Source organism: Mustela nigripes, chromosome 4 (genome assembly GCF_022355385.1).
Source record: "Mustela nigripes isolate SB6536 chromosome 4, MUSNIG.SB6536, whole genome shotgun sequence".
Lineage (NCBI taxonomy): Eukaryota > Metazoa > Chordata > Mammalia > Carnivora > Mustelidae > Mustela > Mustela nigripes.
In genome coordinates, this window is record NC_081560.1 from 162,466,507 (window position 1) to 162,488,567 (window position 22,061).

The following is a 22,061-nucleotide window of genomic DNA, read 5'->3' on the forward strand; positions in this document are numbered from 1 at the left end:
CCTTGTTACTCCCTGAGGCGGGGACGGCGCTCGTGGCGTGGGGAGGGGAGTACTGTTGTAAATCTGCCCGTCTGCTGCCGCTCACTTTGGTTTTACAGCCTCCGTTACAAAAGTTTACAGTCCTTAGACTTTTCCTGCTTGCCTCCTCCCTTTCATCCCTTGACCTTTCTGACCCACATTTCAGCGCTGAGCCTGGGAGGGAATTGGGAAGCAGATGATAGGCTAATATCGGAGAAATGTAGTAGGACTGTTGTGAGTAGTGTGTCCCCCACACAGCCTAGTCCCCAGCTCAGCAAGAGTGGAAGAAGTTAGACTTCGTGTGCTGGGAACTGCAAAGAGCCAGTCTCGTCATGATAGCTGTCCATAGTGAGCAACCTTTATTGGGATTAGAGCATCAAACCTGTAAAAATCATTTCTTATGTGTATCTAATTTATTCCATGCGAAGTTCACTCCAGAAGCTTGGTTGAGACCTGAAATTTAGGCCAGTCCTGAGACGTACAGTGATTTTGAGGGAGACTGGATTGCCTGCCAGGGGCATGGCATATATATATATTTTTTTTTTTTTCCATGGCAAGGCCCTGGCAAGGGCTGGAGTCCATACCACCGCAGCAATCTTTCTGCTTGGCCTTCTCTAGCTCTTTTGTAGGAAGGCCCCATCTGGCCAGCTCTGCAAATCCTGCCCCTTCTCAAGCACTCAGTAACGGGTGGTGTTGGCTCATCAGAAGATAAGGGGATGCCTGAGGCCTATGCTTCCAGAAGCATAGAAACACCCATATGTGGGTAGGATAAAGGTAAAGGCACTAGAGTGGATTCTTAGGAATAACAGGTGAGTTCTAAAGGAGCACAGACCAAATGAGGGCCTGGATTCATCAGCATCTCTGCCAGTTGTGACTTTGAGCTTTTAGCAGAGTTAATCCTATCTTCCATGTATCTTTATCCTTTTGTCCCCTACTCCTCCAAGACATTTGCAAAGCACCATTCAAATGGGGGACTGAGCCATAGTCCATCTCTAATTGCTCCTGAATCAGGAACTCTGGGGCAAGATCCAGTAAGGACTGGGTCTCCTTGTGGAAGACGAGCTCAGCTCAACAAAGCCTGGAGGCCATAGACCATAGACCAAAGACCCTTTAGGGGACAGGCCCAGAGTCCTCCTGAGGGAACAGTACCATTTTGGTTTGATGGCCTTGCCATCAAAAGGCTTCCTGAGCGGTTCTTGGTGCCCCTTGGCACTGACCCCTTTCCCTCTGAGTTAGGGCTCTGTGAAGGGCATGGCTCCAATAAGCTGAGGTATCTGGTGTGTGGGCAGCAGCCGGAAGTGTGCAGTCATGGCTTCAGATGAAGTTGTTCCTGAGACGCTCCTGCTCCAGGGAGAGCTCTGAATTAGCTCGGTAGGAATCCCCTGTGGACCAAAGGAGAACGGGTAAGAAGCCAGCCTTCCCATGCTCTTAGCCCCTCCTGACAATTTCTCTCTCTCCCTCTCTCTCTCTCTCTCTCTCTCTCTCTCACACACACACACACACACACATACACACACACAAGTTACATTCTGCCCCACTCACCCTTTACATCAGGTCAGTCATAGGCATAAATATTTTGTAGAAACAGACCCTGCTGTGTAGCTTCAAGCACGTCAGGAAGAACAGGCTATTGAGTAGAAAGGGTTGTGGTGATACTCTGCCTACCCACCATCCCAGATTCACTCTCTACCCTTATTTGTTTTCTCTGTGCTCTAGATAGCTTCCCTCTGGCTTCCTCAGCCTCTGTTTCTGGTTGATTTAGGTCAATGAGAAGCAACAGCAGAAGATTAGTGGATAGAAGGAGGGAGACATTGGTGTATTTCTTCCCTGTTCCTGTGGTGGTGGCCTCCCTTGCCTCCTGCTAGGGTCAGGTTCTCCCTCCAAGCTTGAACTTTAACCTGCCTCTAGGACACCCTATGCCCCTTCAAGCTGAAAGGCATGAACGATTTCCCACTCTGGCTTATCCTCAGATGCCTCCACAACCCTCATTTCCTTAGTCCTCTTCACACCTCTTCACACCAGTCCTTTCATTAAATAACTGCATTCTCACCTGGTATGTCCTCTGTTTTGTGCAAGGACCCCTACGGTGCTCAAAAGTGCACTGTTTTCTTTCCTCCCTCGCCGCCCTGGATCCCTTGCAGCGCACCACTAGCTTCTGGGAGGCTCTCTCCACTGTGCAGCCTTAGGTTCCAGTCCCTGGTAACTGATGTTCTTGTCTCAGTTTGGGGCAGCAAAACCTACTCAGTTACACAATTTTGAATCTTTGGACTATTTCCTCTTTCTCCTCTTACGGTGTTGCATCCATTGCTATAGTGACCTTTCTGAAAACATAAATCTGATCTTTTTGCACCCCCTTTGACTAAAATTGGTCAGTGGTTCCCAGATCCACAGGAGAGTCATTCTCTTAGCAAGACCTATCATAACCCCGCCTTGCAAAGCACTTCAGTGGGTTTGAAGTACACAGTTCCCCCATTTTAAAAAAGAAAACTTCTTTGAGGTTGAGATATTCCTCAATCTTACAGCTAGAAGGTGGTGGACTTGGATTTGGAACCCAATGAAGCCTCCGGGGGCCAAATCCTGTGCTCGTTCTCTAGTCTTCCCTTCTTCCTGGACTTGGGCCTCTCCTTTGAAACCTGGTTCAAGCATCGTTTCCTCCGGGAGACCTTGCTAGTTCTCAAGTTGTTGCTTTCTCACTGTGCCTGCTCAGCATTAGTTCTTACGGGTTTGGAATAATCAGGAGTATTGGGGTTATCCTTTGGCATGCCTGCTTACCCTGTTTGACACTGAGCTCCACATTTTACTCCTATTTTCCTAGTGCCTGGCACAGTATTCAACACAAAAGTAGGTCTTCGGTGTCTGTTGACTGAATAAACCAGTCCCGTCCTGCCCTATGTGCTAAGTGTGGGTACGAACACACACCCCATAGCAAGTTCAGGCATTTCGTAACTTGAAGCCAGAGGAGGGACTGCTACCTTCCTCTACAGACAAGTAGGGCAACCATTTCCGTACTCTGTCCCTTACTGAATCTGCTTCTTCCATTGTCCAATACGACCAATCCTGTAAGCATCCTGAGCCCTGTTCTCTGTGGCCACCTTCTTGTGCTCCGTGATCCCAGCTGGAGACAGCAACACAGAGCTGGCGGACCTCCCCTTCTGCCTGTGAGGCAGTCAAGTTAGGACGGGCACGACTAAGAAAGACCATACGAAAGGGAGGGCGAACAATAACGGGACTGGGGAAGAGAAATCCAGACTTGGCTTGAAGTAACAGAAAAGACTCCAGGACAGATGGGAGACTGAGTTTATAATCCAAACAGCCTTAAGGACAAAGACGGGTGTAGAAGTCAGTTGTGACTGGGTGAGGCTGCTGGTGTCACCAGTTGGGTCTAGAAAGGGACCTATGAAGATGTCAAGGGATGTTCATCTCTGTCCTACCCCTAACCTTCCACATCAACCTTCCAGCCCCATGGAGGGTGCGGGCAGGGGCTCCCAGCTTCCCGAGCCCATAGGTGGCTGGCCCTACGAGGGCTCGTGGTTACCTGTGTGGCAGTTGTGCAGCCACACCCGGTGCCCATCATACTTGCAGTGGCACCGCATCATGTTGTTCGAGAAATCAGACTCCGCCACCTCGAACTGGGGGTTCACAACCACCTGCAGAGAGACAAGGGGACAAGTGAAAACAGGTGACGATAGTGGCTGTGATCATCATTTACATTACACGCAGTCTCGCAAAGGGTGTTTACACCCTTCGCTTCACTAGTCCTTCCAGGCACCCAGAGGGCAGGCATTAACGTTCCTATGCTACGTTGTCCACTGACTCAAGACTCAAACCCAGGTCCTCGGGATCCTGTTGGAGACCCTATTTGTGAAACTCTTCCCTCATGAGACTGCAGGGAGACTTGGAATATCTGCAGGAAATGGAGTTCCTCTGGGGGATCCCCAAGCCCCCTTACCTGGAAGATGTAATTCCCAGGGGCCACATCTGTGATGTCCACCCACTGGCAATCGATGTCATGCCGGTAGGTGTCCCAGCAGCCGACAGTCACTCCCTGCTCCCCAAAGTTGGCACACGCATAGCGTTTCTGCAGTCCTGTATGGAAGGGCACCAATGGTTACTGAAGCATGGGGGAGGGGCTCAGGACCCTGTAAGCCAGGCCCTACACACGGAATCCTCACACTGGTCATCTCCCTCGGTGGAATCAGACAAGGGACCTGCGGTTCTGTTAGATAACCTGCCTGGGAATCAGAGCCTGAATTCCTACTAACCATGAATCCAGCACAGTAGCAAACCCCATATGTGATAGGATTTCTCTGGATGCTCTAGTGGAACTCCTGTTGGCTAGGAATTATGGGTGGAAGGTTCCAGCCCTACATCCTTCTGACCCTCTGAAAAGCGAGCGTTTGCCACGCCATTCTGAAAGGCTAGAAACTGTGGGACTGCAAACAGGAATTAGACAACCCGTGTCCTCAGAGAACTTAGCCAAAGTGAAACAGGCCTGCAACTCTTCTCCAAAACCAAGAGTATAAAGCCTTTACAGGTGGTACAAAGCATGCTGGGAATGCAGCAGCAGCAGGGACCTTCCACCTAAGATGTCAGGAGGTAAGACACCGATCTTTCTGGAGTGCCTTGAGTGCTGACTGTTGCCAGAGCAGAGTCTCCAGGTGCCTGAGGGGGTCTTGGCTGAGGGCGTAAAGGAGCCTCACTGGGACAGGGCTGAGGAAGAGAACACCAGGAGGCTGTGCGGCCGGGGATCCGCCTACCTGGGGGGCAGTGTGTGTCCTCCAGGCAGAAACTGGCTTTGTGCCCCTCAGCCACCTTGGAGCCGTTGAGAGTGAGGAGGTCATAGTGTGTGAAGACCTCGATGCTGTGGTAGTGCCTGCGGGAAAGGAAGCGCTGTCAGCCTGGAGCAGTCGGCAGGCCAGACCGAGGCGCTGGGCCCCGTCACTATCCAGAGAGGAACGGTATCGTCAGGGCAGCACCCTTCTCCCTCACCAAGCCAGGATCCCTGGGACCATGGTCTACCTTCTGGCACCCCCCTGCCCGGCAGCCAGGCACAGCTGCCCTCACCCGGTGTGGACCCAGGGGAGGAGGGGAGAGCACAGCCCTGTGAGCCTCCAGGAGGCCGGTGCCTGGCCACAAAGCCCAATCGAAGGCAGGAGGGAGGGGCACCTCCAGGAACGAGCCTCGGGCCGATCTGCCAAGGAGGGGTGCTTACTCTGCTCCCTGGGAGCCTGCGACCAAATTGCTACCATTGTTTCCAATCCAGGCCTGATGACAACTCTGTTCCTGCTACAGGGGAAGGTGCTTATTATCTCAGCAAGGCCAAGTCCCAACGCTGCTGCCCGCTCCACTCCGCTTTCCCCACCCATGCTGCATCCTGAAGGCAGAAACCACCACTTTCCCATTCTGCCTTTGTCACAGGCCTTGTCTCTCCTGTCTGGGCTGGAGGCTCCTGATAGGAAAGAGAACCCATTGTCTCCTTTCAGTCCCTGCGTTCCCACTTTTCTCTGGGTGGCCTTGCTCTACTGCTGCAGAAGCCAGCAAGCTTTTTCTGCAGAGCCAGCATCCTGGCTGGGATGTCTATTTTGGGTTTCCAGGTTTCTAGGAGTTTTCACTTTATGTGGCTTTTAAAGACAAGGCCTAAGCTCCACCACAGAGAAATTAATTGTCCATATCATTCTAACAAAGACCAGCTCTGCTGACTATGAGTGCCGCTGCTGGGGGAGTGCACCCCATGAGCATCGTTAAGGGCTGTACATCCAGGGCAGGGATGGCCAGTGCCCCCGCAGTTCCCTACTGGCTCCTGGAGGCAAAGCCAGTGAGGCGTTGAGGAAGGAAGGCTCTCAGAGTGCGCAGCCCTCCCAGGAGAGCGCCCAGGGTCAGGGGAAGACCACACTGGTATGATTCTTGGACTTGGCTGTTTGTCCCTCGAGAGCCATGGCGTGAGGGAGCACTGACCTGTGGCACTGGTGCCAAATCCAGTTGTGGCGTCCTGTCTTGGGACGGAAGTCGGCCCGGCCTAGGTTGTAGATCTGGGAGGAGAAGCGCAGGAGGCGCCGGTAGCCATAGGGCCAGTCCATGTGGTCAGCAGACTGGGAGAGGCAGTTCTCTTCGTGCGCGCAGTACAGCTGGCTGAGGTGCCGGTCCTCCAGGTAGGCGGTCTCCTGCACGAGCTGGGCGTTCATCACCAGGTCTGGAGCGCCTGCGGCCACAGGGGAAAGGAAGGGAGGCAGCCGTGTTGCTCTTGGGCAGAGGGGCTCTCTGGGGGAGCTACCAGCAGGGCAGGCAGGGCTCTCCCCAGGACAGGAGTCAGGGAAGGTGGGTTCAAGCACTCCCGGGCCCTGGTTAGGCATGACGGCTTTGGAGTCGGCTGCCAGCGTTCAAGTCTTGCTTTGTTTCTGGCCACACCTTTCACTAGCTCTGTGACTTGCTTAAGCTTCTGGATCTCAATTTCCTCATCCCTATGGTGGGGATCGTAATAATGCCAGTAGCGCCAGTACCCATAACATGCTCAGGTCACTGTCGGGTAAGCATGCCCTCGATGTAAGCTGGTATTTCCTTTGTAAAATGCTCCTCAGCTTCCAAGTGCCTCTTTGTGGTCTAACTCACACAGCCCCTCCTGAGCCCTGCTGCCCAGCTTGGCTTCCCCAGCTCAGTCACTCTCTCTGGGTCTCAGTTCCTTCAAGGGAGGGGCGCGGAGGGGAGAGGGCAGGCAGGAAGAGCCGGAAGAGATCATCTCTGAGCCTGCTCCTGGGCTCTGCCATTCGGTCCACCCTGCTGCAGTTTCAGGCCCGTGTCTCCCGCAGGGTCCCTGTTCTAACCTGACTGCTCTCCTGGGTACTCGCACTGGCCTGTCCTGTGCATTCTTCCCTGATGACATTCCCAGTGCTTCTCTGTGCATAAGCGTCCATCGTGCCGGAAATGCCTGTTCCCTTCCTGCCACTGGGGCTCTCACCCACCTTGGAGCCCCATGTGTCCTTGCCCCCATGCCAGTGGAGCTCTGCTGCTGTTACCATGTAGCATCAGGGGAGAAAAGTTGCCCGTTCTCAGGACTTTGCCTTGCAAGAGCGGGGTGACAGTTCAGATCTGGGGAGAGGCATCAGCTGGGTGAGAGTCTATGTGCTGAGGACAGTGAGATGGGACTCTGGTTAGTTTCGGCAGGCGGGCACTGTGGGTGGTAGCGGGGGCTGGGCTGGGCGGCCAGAGGGGGCTTGGACCATCACCGAATGTTCCCGAAGGTCCTGCGCTTATTCCTAGGCTCTGCTCACGGCAAACCCTTGAGTTCCTGAGGGAAAGAAGGAGAAGAGCTTCCAGAGAGATGGAGAAGGAGAGAGGGCAAAGAAGAAAAGGAATGAGAAAGATCACAGAGGAGAAATAGGGATGGTCACACAGTGGGCAGGTTGCCTGTCCATGCTCGCCCATGGCAAAATGTCAGAAGCCTTCAGGCTGAGAGCTGCTGCTCTGAGGGAGGGGTACAGGGGTCCCAGGCTGGGGAGTGCGCTGGGAAGGCACAGGCTGGTGCCACAGCTCCCTGCTGTGAGGGTGTGTCATGAGGACCCGGTATTTTCTAAGGTGTGCGGGACGGAGAAGAGCGCTCAGGCTCGCTGACAAAGGTCAAGGACGTCTTGGCGTGCAAGCCTGGCTGGGGAGAAGGTCAAGTGGCCGCTTGGTGTGGTGCCAACCGCAGCCTCGGGACCAGATACAGTATCTCAGCGTCGACCTGGTCAACAGGTGTCAGACCGATGCGGCTGCCCCGAGCACCCGGATGCGTGGGGTGGACCCCTGCCTCGGAACCATCTTGTCCTGTAGCCTGCCGGGGGACCCACAGCTCAAGACGAGGACACGTGGTTGTGGCCTACTGCGTGTGTATAGAATTCCCAGCAGAAAAGACTGCCCTTACTAAGTCTAACTCATTCTCTTGTTTTCTCACCTGTTTCTTTTTTTCTTTCAACTTTCGTTCACAACACAGAAAGTGAAAAACATGACTGCGCGTCCTCGTGTGTTCCCCTATCCTCTGCTTTAATCCTCACCATAACCCTGTGAGCCAGGTAGGGCAGGACTGTGTCCCCAGGGGATGGGTGACTTGGGCACCCACAGCTGGTAAAGGGCAGGGCCGTTGCTCCAAGTCCAGCCCTCCTTCCACCCCCGACCCTTCCAGGCCCTCCCCGAGGACGGGCGGTGTGGGCTGGCCAGGCTGGGGTGGCGGGGAGCGGCGGCGCCGTGGGGGCTACTTACTCTCTGTGCAGGAGACCCCGGCCGAGGAGCTCCCTGAGCCGTGGGAGCAGAGCACCGGCCCATGTCTCTGACACTGCTGCAGGGCCAGCTCTGTGCCCGAGCAGCGCACGCCGCTCATCACCACGTTGGTGGCCCCAGGCGTCCCCTGCCAGTACCAGGTGTCCTGAGAAAAGAGCCGGCGGCGCCCGGTCAGGGGGGAGGGATGCTTTGGAGTCATCCCCTCCGACGCCCGTCTGATGCTGGAACCCCGTTGGACCGCCACCATCTGGTTGTGCCCGGCCCCAGCTTGAAAGTCTCCAGCGTGGCGATAGTCCCTGCTGCTTTGCACCCCTCCGGCAGCAGAAGTTTCTCCCATGGATCTAGGCAGGGAGATTCTCCCGCCACGGGTCTTGCCCCACCCTCACCCACATGGCAGCCCTCAGCTGTTGAAGAGGACAGTCCCGTTCCCTTGCTGTCCACTCAGCTTTGCTTCCCACAGCTGGGGGGTGGGGGGTGGCGGTGCTCATGAACAAGTCCCATTTCCTAGTAGGGGCAGGGTGCCCGCATTCCCCCAACCAACAGTGTGGACCCAGCAGAGGACGTTGTGGCAACCCAGCCACTCCACGGCCTTGTGGTTTTCTTTCCCGGATCCCTCTCGAATCTACCCGCAACTCCCCCAGGACGGCCACTAGTCTGGGCCACGCCAGCATCGTCTCTCAGCGGGGCTGCTGCAGTGAGTGTCAGTGTTCTTGCTGCTCCAGCAGTGTGCCGAACAGCACAGAAGAAATGTTTGAGACATCTGCATTGCGGACTTTGAACGTTTGCCAGCCTCTTGCTCCCTCCCTCCCACATCACACCCTTGACAGCCCCGCTCCGGCCCCAGTCCCTGATCTTCCCAGTGGGGTCAAGCTTTCCCCGTGTGGGCTATTTATCCCCTCCCCACCTGGTCTGCTGAGCCTCAAGTCCTCTTCCCTAGAGACGGAAGTATGGGCCTGTTGCATGAATGTTTTTATTTTTTTTTAATTTTTTTCAAAGATTTTATTTATTTATTTGTCAGAGAGAGAGAGGAGCGAGAGTGAGCACAAGCAGACAGAGTGGCAGGCAGAGGCAGAGGGAGAAGCAGGCTCCCTGCTGAGCAAGGAGCCCGATGTGGGACTCATTCCCAGGATGCTGGGATCATGACCTGAGCCAAAGGCAGCCGCTTAACCAGCTGAGCCACCCAGGCGTCCCATGAATGTTTTGTTAATGACCGCCTTCCCCACTTCGCTGACTGTTCCTGAGACAGGAGCTGTGTCTTGTTCACCACACTGTCCCCAGCCCCCAGCATGGCATCGGCCCCCAGTTTCACTCAGTAACTAATCAATGAATGCATGAATGAGTTGTTCGCACTTTTAACAGAGGAAGTTTGGAAGCAAGACAGAGACCTACCTTGATCGCGTGGTTGGCAAAACCCAGGCCGAGCTGTCGGCAGGCCACCATGGCTTCGGTGAGCCCCCAGTGGTCACTGCACACGGCCCCCCAGCGCCGGACTCCGTTCACCTCCACCTGCACTTCCACCACACCCTCCTGGGGGTTGCGCCCGCCAGCCAGGCGCACCTGCAGCGGTCAGAGGGGTGTGAGGAGCACAGTGGCCTTCGGGCAGAGGGCTCAGGACTACAATCCTGGAGCCGGGTCCCGGCTGGCTCTCCCCTTCTCTGGCTTTATCTCTCTCTCTGTCACTTGAGATACTTAGCTAGAGAGTCCCTGCTGTCCCTGACCTCTAGAGCAGTCGGACTCAAGGTGCCTGCCCCTACCATTCGCGATGACTTGCCAGGTGCAAAAGGATTTCGTATCTCTTATTGCATTCATAATAACCCCAGGAGACAATTAACCCCAACTGACAGAAGACAGATCCACGCTCAGAGACAGTAGTGACTTGTCCACTGTCCGCATGACACCTGAACTCTGGCAATTCCGTGCAGCCTCGCAGTGACACTCCCCAGCACCGACAGCACTGGGGTCCTCTGCCCTAGCCCCCTTCCTCACAGGGCACCTGTCGTGGAAACGCGCATCTGCGTGAAGGGCCCCCATTGCCATGGACATCTCTGAAGGCCAGACCCTGGCCTTGAGGACACATGGGCCAGTCAGGGGAAGCTTAGAGGAGAGGCTTTCCAGACTAGCTCTGAGAACCCCCTCTCCATGGGCTCCATGTGGTGTCCTGGGGTGCTCTCCATGCCTTCCAGCCCCCCCCCCCCAATGGAGGCTATGCCGGAAGCTGAGCTCACCTGATTCTTGAAGCCCATGTCAGGGATGTTGCACCTGACGGCAGCATCATTCTCATGCTTACAGCCATTCTGGGGCCCCTCCAGTGAGGGGCATTCACTGAGGGTCCGCTCAGAACCCTTGCAGCGTACCTCGCGCAGGTGGATGGGTCCCAAGCCTAGCGGGGAGATGGGGAGGTGCCAGGTAAAGCTCCGCCTCTAGAACCCTACCCCCTTTGACTTCCCCCATCGTCGGGGAGAACTTTCTGTCCTGGGCCTCAGCACCAGGGCCACCAAGGGACGGAACAGTGGCCCATCCACAGCCTCCTACCCCCCACCCCAGGCCTCCTCGCTTACCCTGCCCCAGTTGGGCCCCAAAGAGGGCCTCCCGAGCTGAGCCAAAGCCAAGCTGACGGCACACGATGCTGGCGGAGATGAGGTTCCATCCGTGGTCACAGACCGTCCCCCACTGGTGGTTCATGAGCACCTCGACACGGCCCTCTCCCATCTGGGCCCCCGAGCGGAGGCGCACCTTCAGCTCCTGCTGGGAGAAAACCAGCTTCAGGTCAGGCAGAGGAGGCAGCACCGGGCACAGCGGAGCTGCTGTGGGGAGCCTGGGCTAGGCCCCTTCCCGCAGGTAAGCTGATGATCAGGGTTCCAGTCCCACCTCTGGTGGTTCAGAGCTACTGCCTTGAATCCACCAGTAAGCCGTTCTTCATAAGCGCCCTCCCTCATGACAAAGAGCCACCGCAGGGGCCACAGTGGTAACAAGGGAGCCTTGGGAGCTGGGGTTACTGGCCTTCACAACCCTCTACCTGCTCTCTTCCGGGGGGGGGGGGGTCCCCTTCCTGTCGTCTGGCCCTGGCTCCTTCCTTATCCTTGGGGTTAAACTAGATCAGTGTTCCCAGCGGGATCCGTGAGATGATTTCAAGCCGCACAGGGACGTGGTATGAATGAAGCTGACTCACACGGTGGGGCAGTGACTTCCGTGTGAAACCTTCTCCAGTCCTTCCGTTTCACGGAGAACGCTATCCCACTGCCAGGAGGCCATGTCCGTAACACCTCACCAGCACTTGCTTGTTGCTTTTTCTAACAGAGGGCCAGGCTCAGGTTCACTAGCTTTGGCCTCAACCCTGGAGCTACGATGTAATTACTGTCTTTATGGTTACCTGCTATTCCTGGCCCGTGATGTCAGCTTTCCATTTATGGGCGGGTTATAAACGGTTCCTTTTAAATAAATCCCACGTTTTTACCATGCTAGGCTTCGCTCTCCTCCTCCCAGTCTGCACCAAGTCCTCCTCGATGGGGGCGATTGGTCCTTCCACTCCGGCCTGTCCCGGAGTGTCCCTCCCTGCCTGTCCCGCTCACCCACTCCTGCTGCCACGCAGTGGGACCCACCTCTGCCCGGGACTTCTTGTGCCCCGCCACGCAGCTGACCACAGCGTGCATGCCGCCCAGGCAGGCCGGCTGCAGCCTGCCCTGAGCTGGGGCCACCTGCACCTGGCAGTTGGCCAGGTGGGACTCTGTCCCCAGGCAGTTGACCCGGTGGATCCAGAAGGAATTCTTCTGTGTCAGGTTCTTCAACCTGGAAGACAAGGGAGCCTGAAGGTGGGGAGGGGTTGAGGGAGCTTGGGGATCAGGGAGGCTGAGGCACCGGGGAAGAAAGGGATGTGCCCTGCCCCTTCGTGCCATACCCCTCGGCACCCTCCCCTCGGGATGCGGCTCCTCACCTAGATTTGGGGTCCTCCATCTTCAAATTCCAGACTCTCCTAGATGGGAGAAAACAAGTCGGGGGGATGGAGGGAGTGCTGAATACCCAGTGTGCCCTGGCTTCTCATGGCTGTCCTTGAGTTTGCACGGGGATTCCGTCTGGAAACTCGCCCGCATTATTTTAATGCCAAGCCGCACAGCAGCCCTCTTAGCGTGGTCTTGTCACAGACGCCGGTGATCTCCATGTCCCAGAGAGAACAGCGGGGCCCAGCAAGGTACCTCCTCAACTAGTTGCAAACTGGGGTCTCTTCGGCACTGGACTGCCCCTGAGTGGGCAGCCCCCCAGCTCGCCCTCTCCCCATGCAGATGGACGGGAGCCTACAGGGAGTGTCCCGAGAAACGCGACCCAGCGTAAAGGTCCTCTGGGGGCAGGAGCAAGTTGAAGGCTTACTGGTAGGGGCTGCCCACCCAGAGGCTATAATCAGGGCTGCCCTCCTCGGGGGTGGTGGGTGAGCCAGCCGGGCCCAGAGGTGCAATTACCAGGCAGTGGGGAGTCAGGGGCCCACATCCCAGTCGTCCCCAGGGATGGAGCCACGTGGCTGGTCCCAGGGAGCAGACCCATCTAAGAGCCGCTCGACTGACTGGGGGTAAGCAAGGGGAGGCCACACAGACAAAGTGTGGGGGGGTGTCTCCCTTGATGAGAAACACAGAGAGTTTTCACTGGCACAGAGCTGGTGTCGTTCAGAGGCTGATGCAATCTTGCGACAGTTCCGTCACGTTTTGGACAGAGTGTTTTTATGTCTTGTCTCCCAAGTGCTGCCCCGCCCCCCCCCTGCCCCCGCCTTGCTCACATGCGCAGCAGTCAAAGCCTGGCCCAGATCAGAGCAGAGGACATTCCCTGCTGACTGGCTGATCGAGGCCCGGAGGCCCTACCGACGGCCATGGCGTGTTACTGGCAGAGCTGAGACCCGGGGCTCAGGTGGTCTGTCCTGGTGGGTCCGGCCAGAAGCATCTTCAGTCAAGTCCACTTTTTAACCAGGCATGCGGGTTTGCATTCAGTTGTTTTCAGCTTCTCCATAAGACTAGCAAGGGCTGTTTTTCTTTTCTGACCCTTTCTAGGTATTTACCAGGGTCTCCAAGTTCATCCTCAGTCCTCATTATTCTGAGAGCCCCGCAACTCGGAAAGTCCATGGGGCCTGTTTCCCTCCCCATCACACACCCAGGGAGTGTCCTGCAGCAGACACCGCCCTGCACATCTCCCTGGACTCTGTAAGGCCATTGCCTTACAAAGGCGCATGCATACACACGCACACACACAGGAACACGTGTGTATAGCTCGCACAGGCATGCACACACTCGGCCACCTCTCCACAACCCCACGCCCCCCACGACCCTCTGCCCACTGGTTCTCCTTACCTGTAGTAGTGGCTTTTGACAGGTGCCTCGCTGGGGAAGCCCAGCATGCCACACACCACCTTGCTGTTGCTCTCGGTCCAGTCCCGGTCACACACCTGCCGCCAATGGCCCTCGTACTTCACCTCCACCGCCCCCTCGGTCACCAGGCTGTGCCGCTTGGCACTGGCAAGGATGGGTTTGAGCCGCACCTCCTCCAGCCGCTGGTCCTGCAGGGCTCATAAGGTTACCAAGGGCCCCAGGCCTCCTGCCCCTGCTGAGCCCGCTGCAGACCTTCATATGGGCAGGCGAGGGCTCAGAACACTTAAAGATCACCCCCCAACCCTGGCCCTCCCTGGACAGGTCAGAAAACAGAGGCCCAGATACGAGTATTTGCCAAGGCCACACAGTGAGCACGAGGCAGAACCTTGGTCTGTCTGCACTCCTCCCCTCAACTCAAGAGAGGACTGTGCCCTCCTTGGGATCAGGCTCGGGGCCTTTGGAGTTTGGGAGACTTCCACGGGACGCAGAGGGACCTTCTCTGTGCCACCTGGGGAGAGCGGAAGATGGACACAGACCCGCTGCTTGAGACTACCAGCAGGATCCTTGGCCCAGAGGACCCCAGGTCTGGGGTGACTTAGACCATGAAGACCACCGACAGCACCCTGGTCTGCTGCATCTGTGGGCCAGGTTCAGCTGTCCTCAGGCTAGGGCTGCCCAGCAGTGGAGGGTAAGGGCCAGGACCTGCCCTGCCCGCTTCTGTTGTTTGGCTTGGGCTGTTTTTAGTTCGGGGTTGTTTGTGCTGGGAAGAGGCAGCAATTGTGGCCGGCCTTGTGGGTAAGGCAGCCCCGCACCCCCTCCTGCCTCCCTTATGGGGAGCAGCTTCAGCAATCCCCAGCAACCCCAGCCTAGACCCCCCCGGTTCCCCAGCCTGGCCTGCTACAGGCGGGGCCTCTGTCCATGCACCTGCTCCGGGCCACCAACAGGAGGTGGGGTCCCCGGGGACATTTCTCAGCCCAGTCTGCTGCTCCCTTTCTCTTCCTTCTTCCTCCGGGTTCATCACCCAGGAGGCTCTATGTCCCATGACTCAACCCTTAGCTCGGGCCAAGGCCTGAACCGCCTCCTTACCTGGGGCCCAAGGACATTGGAGACGCTCTCAGAAAGATAGCCGCGGTGGCGCTGGGGGTGGCACACCACCCCGACGTCCTCTGAGTGGCTACAGTCGTTGACACCCCAGCCATTGGACCTGCACTGGTCCAGGGAGCTCTCTGTGCCCATACAGCGTACATTGTCCAGCCAGATGGGTCCTGAGAGCAGGGGAAGGGGGGTGCTTAGGGACAGAGAGGCACTTGTGGACTGTGCCTCCTTCCTAGGACCCCACGGGTATCAACTGTCTTCTTCCAGAGCCTGTGTAGAAAGTAGGGGTGGGGGAGGGGAGTCGGTTCTCCTGGGATCTTGGTATCTATAACCCTACCCACTGCCAAGAGGAGGTAGAATCTGTTTTTGGAAAATGCCAGGTAGGTCTAGCAATCAGATCTACCTGTCCACCTATCCCTCCGTCCATTCATCCACTCAGTGACATTTGCTGAGCACCTCCCTTGTGCCAGGCACTCTGTAAGAGTGGACGAGGGTGGCAGCGGGGGGGTGGGAGGGTGGGAAGGGTGGTGGCCTCACTGCGGGAAGGTCAGAGCAGGGGCAATGGCAGCTGGGGTGCTCAGGGAATGCCTCCCAGGGGAGGCCACCGGAGCTGGGTATTAAAGTGTGGGCAGGAGTGTGCGCAAGCCTCAGTGAGCCCAGCCTCGGAGCACAACCGACCATCATCTCCTCATCATCCTGCTGGGTAGCACCGGGCACTCACCCTCCCCTTGACCATAGTTGGCACTATGGGCCCAGGTCAGGGCTGTTTCAAAGCCCAGTTGGCGGCAGGCCACGGTGGCCTCCTGGAGAGCAAAGTCATCATCACACACGGTACCCCACTGGCCCTGGTGGAGCACCTCCAGGCGGCCCCTCTCTGGCCTGCTCCCTGGGCCCACCAGCCGCAGCTTCACGGGGCTCAGCGCCTGCAGCCAGCAAGGGGGAGCCTGCAGCAGCAGCAGCAGGAGCAGGGAGAGCGCGGCCGGTAGGGACCACATCCTGGTGACTTCGAGGGCAGCTGGGGCCAAGGCACCTGGGGAAGGAGCAAACGTGACGGTGATCACCACCTCCACCCCTGAGCTCGGCTTCTTCTGCAGGCAGAGACAAAAGATGGCAGGACCCCTCCAAGGGTGTGTGTGCCATGGGCACGTGTCTACGGTGGTATCGATGGAGTCTGGGTTTGGAGGCTGGTAAACTGGGTTGAAACCCACTATTCAGTGTTCACGTGACCTTGAGGAAGTTTAAGTTGGCCTTACTGAGTCTTGATTTCCTCATCTATAAAGTGGGAATAATAATCCTTGTCTCAGTGTTGTTAGTGTTAAATAAAACACTGTATTTAAAGTGCTTAGTACAAGCCTACCACATAGCTCTCAATAAATAGCTGACCTTGACATAGTCCTGTATGTAGGTGGGAGGGGGCGGTGAAGGTGGAGGCATGGGCTGGGGCCAGACAATTGGGGGCCTTGTGCACCTGTGGATGGTCTGCTCTTCATCCTATAGGAGGTGAGGGGCCGTAGAAAAATTGTAGGCAGTGAGTACACGCCAGAGAGAAGGCTCCTGTTTCCAGAAGCCTATAATCAGCTGCTCTCTGGGTCCTTAGAGGGGTGAGGTTAAGGGTGGGTCTTCTCCCCCTCACACATGAGCAGCCTTGGTCTTGGGCATGGGGTCAGGGGGAGGAGATGGGGGGCATGGGGGAGAGGTCATGGCTGATGAGGGCTGCCAGAGGGTCTGCAGTCACCAATGCTCGATGTCTTCCCCTGCCAGGCTCTGCAGCCGGTGAGGAGTTGATGCCAGTCTAGGACATGATGGAGGACATTATGTCCTTGACTCCCTGTTCTGCACTGGAGTCATAAGAGAGCTCATTCTGGGGACACCCGCTCTTGCATGGCCACTGCTGTCCCGAGGGTCCTGTGTAGCTGGTCAGTCTCGGTAGGGGGAGCCTCCCAGGGCCCCCCTGCTGCTCCCTTTCCCACAGACTGCTATGTTGGCTGGGCCTCAGTCCTATTCCTTCCTGCACACAGCCCCCAACCCCTCCGGCCACCAATCCTCTGGCTTTGGTGAGCCCAGAGCTGGCCGGAGGGGGCTCCTAGAAGTACACTAGATAGGCTCAGGACTTATGCTCCACAGGGACAGCGTCTCTGTGTCATGCCCCCAGTGCTCAGAAGAGTGCCAGGCCGGTACGTAGGTGGTCCTAGTAAATATCCATGGTTGCATGGCTGCAAGGTGGCACTGCACCATGCTTAATGGGAGAGACTGGGAGTCAGGCTGTCTGGGTTCTCATTCCACTTCTGGGCAGTCTTGGGCAGGTGATTTCATAGCACAATGCCCCAGTTTTGCCTCCGTGAAACAGGGATACCAAATAGCAAGGACCTCATAGGATTCTCGTGAAGCTTAGACGAACGGATGCACGCTGGATGCTGACAAGAGCAGCTGTCCTGGACGAGTAACTATCACACAGCAGCAGGAACGGCCCTTGGGGAGCCCTGGGCTGGGGTGGTCCCAGCCCGTCTCAGATAAAGAAGGAAGAGAGGCCATATCTGAACTCAGCAGCAAGTCCCCACGACCCTTCTTTGTGACATCCTCCAGATTTGCCTCTTTTCCCTCTGAGCCCAGGTTCTCCGGGTTCCCCTCCCTGGGGCCGGGTGCTGTGGTTAAGTCTCTTCCCACCGTGATCCCTCCTGCACTTCCTTTCCAGACTTAAACACTGTTTTCTTTATGTGACTCTCTGCTCTGGAGCCGGCGGGGGCTCCTGACGGGCTGTCACCATGAGCGGCTTGTGCTTGGCTGCTTGGGACGTTGCCCCACTAAGGATGAGGTGGACAGCTAGGGACTGAGCCAAAATGAAGTCGCTCTGGGTAAGGACCTTCCCCAGATGACAAGAGAAAAAGGACTGGGTTCAGAGCCCTCCAGCTGCTAGGGCTCAGTGGTCACCTTGAGTCTGACCTGAATGAGGACCCCACCCCCCACCCTTGCCCCATCCCCCAGGAATCAGGATGCTCCTTGCTCTGGCACCAAGTCCTTATGTGACTTGAGTCAGGAGCTTTCCTCTCTCTGAGACTCCGGTGCAACACCTATAAAATGATGGGGTGGCACTAGGGCTCCTGCTCCCCGTGACATGCGATGATGGGCCACGGAGTGGGCTGATGTCCCGCAGCACCCTGGAGCTCTCATTAGAGGAGCATAGTCCCAGGCCTGCCTGGAGCTGGGGTGGCCTTCTGCAGCAGGACGCTGGGATCTGGGTGAGGACAGTTCCCTTCCATGTGAGTGGCCCCAGAAGGGGGAACAGGTGGCAGCAGGAACCGAGGGTCAGATGTGGGGAGGACCCCTCTTCCCAGCCTGCCTGCCACCACAGGACCTTCTGTAGCTTCTGCTCACCCCAAACTTGCCTTCTCACCATTCCCCAAACATCCTCTGTCCATTCTCTGCTTCCACATCCAGGCCTCTGCTCTCACTGCTCCTTCTTCTTGGATCGGTAAATCCCTACAGGTGTTCCAGCTTAGATGCTGCCTCCTCCATTAAGCCCTCCCAGCTTCCTCCCACCGCCCCAGCACTCAGTGTTTGCTCGCTGTCTCCATACCCAGCCTCCACCGCATCTCCCCAAAACTGTTCCTCCAGTGCCCAGCACGGGGAAGACCACCCAGCTGAGAAGTCTCCCTTCAAGAAGGCAACAGCCTCAGAAGTGGCCATTCTCTTCACAAGCAAAGAAGGGGACAGTGTAGGGGAAGGAAGGTTGGGGGATAGTTAATAATTAATTATTGTAATACATTTGAAACTATTTACGGAGTACTTATCTCTACTTTATAGGTGAGAAGCTGAGGTCCAGAGAAGCTAAGTAACTTGCCCAGCCAGGATTCAAAGCCAGGCAGCCCGGCTCCAGAAGCCAGGCTCTCAGCCGCGGGAGACCTGGACGCTGGATCCAGGAGGAGGAGGAGGAGGAAAGGAGGCAGGGGGATGAATGAGATTCCACCCTGCTGCAGGCTCATTGATGACCCAGCCGCAGTGTAAGGGCACTGGGGGTGGTGCCAACAGAGTGCAACTGAGTGACATCCAGGATCCCTCCAGCTTGATGCAGACAGGCACCTGCTCAGGTGTTCCCAGCGGACGCTGGCATCTGGCCTGACCTGGCCCCCCTGGAAAGGGCTGGTAATGCCCAAGGATATTCAGGAGAGAACATGGTTGGGGGAGGGGGGCTGCCCTCATGTGCACCAGCCTTGGGATCACTCGAAGCCCCTTCTCTCTAGCCCTTTGGGGGATGGGGTCCCTCCCTGGGACCACGAATTATGGTGACCTGAAGCAGTGCCAGCAAATGACTCTGAGCTTTACCTGGCCAGGCACGGGACATACTGCGGTTGAAGTCCTCTGCCCACCTGCACTTGCTGTCTCCCTACCCCTCAGCATAATCATCTCTGGTTTATGTACCCTGCCTCTTTGTCCCCCAAGTCACAAGTTTGACATCTGAACCCACCTTGCCCCTTCCCTTGCTTCTTCCTCGATGAGGGCAGAGAAATGGTTCCCCACAGCATGTTCACAAACAAGACACGCAGGCACCCCAGGCAGGCCAGGGCCAGCCACCCTGGGCGGGCCTTGGGCCAAGCTCCCTAATTTGGTCACTTCCCTTGGAAGCAGGTTGGTGAGCGACTAGGAGGCTAGGCCATCTGCCCATGGGACCCCCACCTCTCCCAGCCCCCAGCCTTCAGGAACCTTCAGAGGCTGGCAGCCTCACAGAGAGACAGAAGTGGGACAGACAGGACAACGCGAGACAGACCCGGGGCCAGGGGCCAGGGGGGGGCTCACCAGCCGCAGCACAGAGGACGGTCGGGCAGGGGCCGGACGCCGGGATGAGAGCGCTGACGGGCCTCCCGGGGCGCCCTGAGGCCCTTTTATTCCGCTGCGGCCCGCGGGCGCCCCCCACCCCGCCGCCGCCCGCGGAGGAGGCCCCGCAGGCCCCGCCCCCGGGCGGACCCGGTCAAGGCGGGCGCTCAGCCCCGCCGGCTGCTCCGCGCCTCTGCCCTGTGCCCCGGGCGGTCCACGGGGCTCGGCCCGGGAAGTCCTGGGGTGGCCAGGTGCAGGGGGCGGCGGGGGGTCGGGAGGGGCTGTTTCCCCCCGGAGGAAACGGGCGCGCTGCAGCAGGAGGGACTGTGGGAGGATCAGAGTCCCCGGGAGAGGCCTTGCGGCAGGGCGCCAGCGGCTGCGTTTGCCTGGGCTGCCTGTGGCCTCAGGAGTCCCTGTCCCCCGCGCAGTGTCTTCCGAGAAACCGGGTGACCTGCCCCCCCCATCCCGAATCCCCAGATCCAGTGAGGACAGGGAGGTGTCCGTGCCCAAAGCACAGTTTTCCTTCACAAGGAAGTGCCTCGTGGTCACAAGACACCAGAGCCTCTTGCTGGCTGGAGCGGTGAGCGGGGAGTGGGGGGCTCAGTTCAAATGAGGTTGGGATGCAGGTGTGCTCTCTTTGGAGTAACAAGCGGCCCTCGCCATTGCCCTGGTGCCTCCAGATGTACTGAGTACTCCGGGAGCGCGTGGTCTCTGGTCTGCCCATTGCACAGCTGGGAACACTGAGCCTCCAGAGACGCGACTGACTTGCTTCCCCCAGTAATAAACAGTAAATGGCAGAACATAAGTCCTTCTCTACAACTCCTTACACAGTTGAATGAGGCCCTGCTGGCCCTTGACAGGCCCGTGGGGGGAGGGTATGTGCAGAGGGTGGGTTGGAGTTAGGGGTTACTGTGAAATAAAACGAAAGTAGAAAAGGCTGAAAGAGGGGAGGACCAATCAACTTAGCTGAACTCCCAGGCATGGGATTCCCAGCCCCTTTCCTCCAAATTCTTTCCCATGGTCCTCTTCCCTCCTGGTGCCTCAGTGTCCCTGTCTATTAAATGGGCAGAGAGTTCCAGCCTCCCAATCTCCTCCCTAGGTCCAGATAAGTACAGCCTGGTTCCCCTTCTTTCCCTAACCTCGCCTGAGTGTCCTTCCAAAGGCTCATTCATTCAGCAAATCTTTATTGATTTTCTCCTCTTTGCTAGACAGGGTGCTGGAGTGCTAGACACTGTGGGGGAGCGAGGGGGGGCTTCCCAGTCTGGTGGCGGAGACAGACGTGTTAGGAAATACCACCACAAGGCATGAGGCTGAATGTGATAAGGGCTAGGATGGCAAGGTAGACCTTTCTGACTCCTGGAGGACAGCCAGGTCACACTGACCCAGCTGCTGGAGGACTACTGTCCACCCCTGGCTGCTCATGTCCCAGATGTCCCTCCAGTGCCCCTGCCCCACCCCAACAGGGCCCAGAGCATTCCCTGCGTGAATCAACAGGAAAGAATGCTCCCAGCCTTGGGTCAGTGGTAGCAGCAGCAGCCCAACTCCACCCGTGGGGACAATGAGGCAGCTGTGGGCTAGGGTGCCAGGTATGCCTCAACCCCCTCCCCAATCCCAGCCACTTCTCATGCTGAGCCAGGAACAACACGGAGGGCTCCACCTGCTGCCGATCACCCGCCCAGGCCCAACTGCCCAGAACTAAAAATACTCTGGAGGCTGGCCCTGGCTAGAGCCAGGGAATGAATGGATGTGTTGCCCGGAAGTCCATTGACCTACAAAGCACTGGGCAGAGGCTGAGGCTGAGAAGCAATCTCCTGGGGAAGGGGGGAGGGGGTCACTGTGAGCCTCTGTTATTGAGAAGTGAGGGGCTTGGGTCCCAGGCTCAGGCCTGTGGCTTACTACTGGGGAGATTTTCTCAGCTGAATGGCCATCTCCTCACCCTTAAATTTGATTGCTATGGGGGTCAGATGGGACAGTTCAGTTCATCTCAATAAGATTGGGCTTGATGGAGACTGCCTGCTTCCTCCTTTGTACCTGACTGTGCTCACAGCCTCAGCCAGAGCCAAGGACCTCTTGATACGCAGGTCTATGCTTGCCTCGACTCTGGGGGCCCTTGGAACTTCTCATTTATCTCTCAACCCAGAGTCCATCACAGGGCTTGGGGCATCACACATGCTCAGTATTTGCTGGCGATTGGAATAAATGGGCCTGCTTCGTGCTGATGCCTGAGCTAGAGCTGTGTGGTGTTGAGAGACACAAACAAGCCAGATGTGATCCCCGTCCTCAAGGACTTTGCAGGGTGGTGGGGGAGACAGACCCATCATCAGCCAAGAGAGGAGACATTGTCGTTGTCATCGTCATAACAGTGGTGTGGTTGGTCTGGGTATCATCTCATTTAATTCTCTGAAAATCCCCACAGATGACACTTTTATCACCCTTCTTGACGGATGATGAAACTGGGCCACAGATAGGTTAAGTGATTTGGCCAGAATCGCACCCCATTATCTGCAGACAGTAGCCAGCAGCGAACTGCAGCAGAAGCCCGGT

General features: G+C 57.1%; 1 protein-coding gene across 2 annotated transcripts; it reads right to left on the reverse strand.

The window, feature by feature from the left end:
• Positions 1-351: 351 nt before the first annotated feature.
• LOXL4 (lysyl oxidase like 4) lies at positions 352-19,642 on the reverse strand. 2 transcript variants are annotated; one of them, XM_059398313.1, is made up of 15 exons: positions 19,500-19,642; positions 15,430-15,738; positions 14,700-14,878; positions 13,596-13,801; positions 12,200-12,238; positions 11,868-12,054; positions 10,827-11,010; positions 10,494-10,648; positions 9,658-9,825; positions 8,251-8,413; positions 5,974-6,217; positions 4,776-4,891; positions 3,968-4,104; positions 3,554-3,665; positions 352-1,400 (listed from the first exon to the last, which is right to left on the reverse strand). In XM_059398313.1, the coding sequence occupies exons 2-15, from the start codon at positions 15,701-15,703 to the stop codon at positions 1,333-1,335; spliced, it is 2,232 nt and encodes a 743-aa protein (XP_059254296.1). In that variant the 5' UTR covers positions 15,704-15,738; positions 19,500-19,642; the 3' UTR covers positions 352-1,332. The 2 variants fall into 2 exon arrangements, with proteins under 2 accessions (XP_059254296.1, XP_059254297.1); XM_059398314.1 differs by lacking the exon at positions 15,430-15,738.
• Positions 19,643-22,061: the final 2,419 nt, after the last annotated feature.

Excerpts from the sequence above, each read along its gene's own strand:
- LOXL4 (XM_059398313.1), bottom strand. The coding sequence starts at position 15,703 with ATGTGGTCCCTACCGGCCGCGCTCTCCCTGCTCCTGCTGCTGCTGCTG. Across the intron at positions 13,802-14,699 it reads CCAATGTCCTTGGGCCCCAG|GACCAGCGGCTGGAGGAGGT; the intron begins GTAAGGAGGCGG and ends TGAGCCCTGCAG. Across the intron at positions 3,666-3,967 it reads CTGGGAATTACATCTTCCAG|GTGGTTGTGAACCCCCAGTT; the intron begins GTAAGGGGGCTT and ends GTCTCTCTGCAG.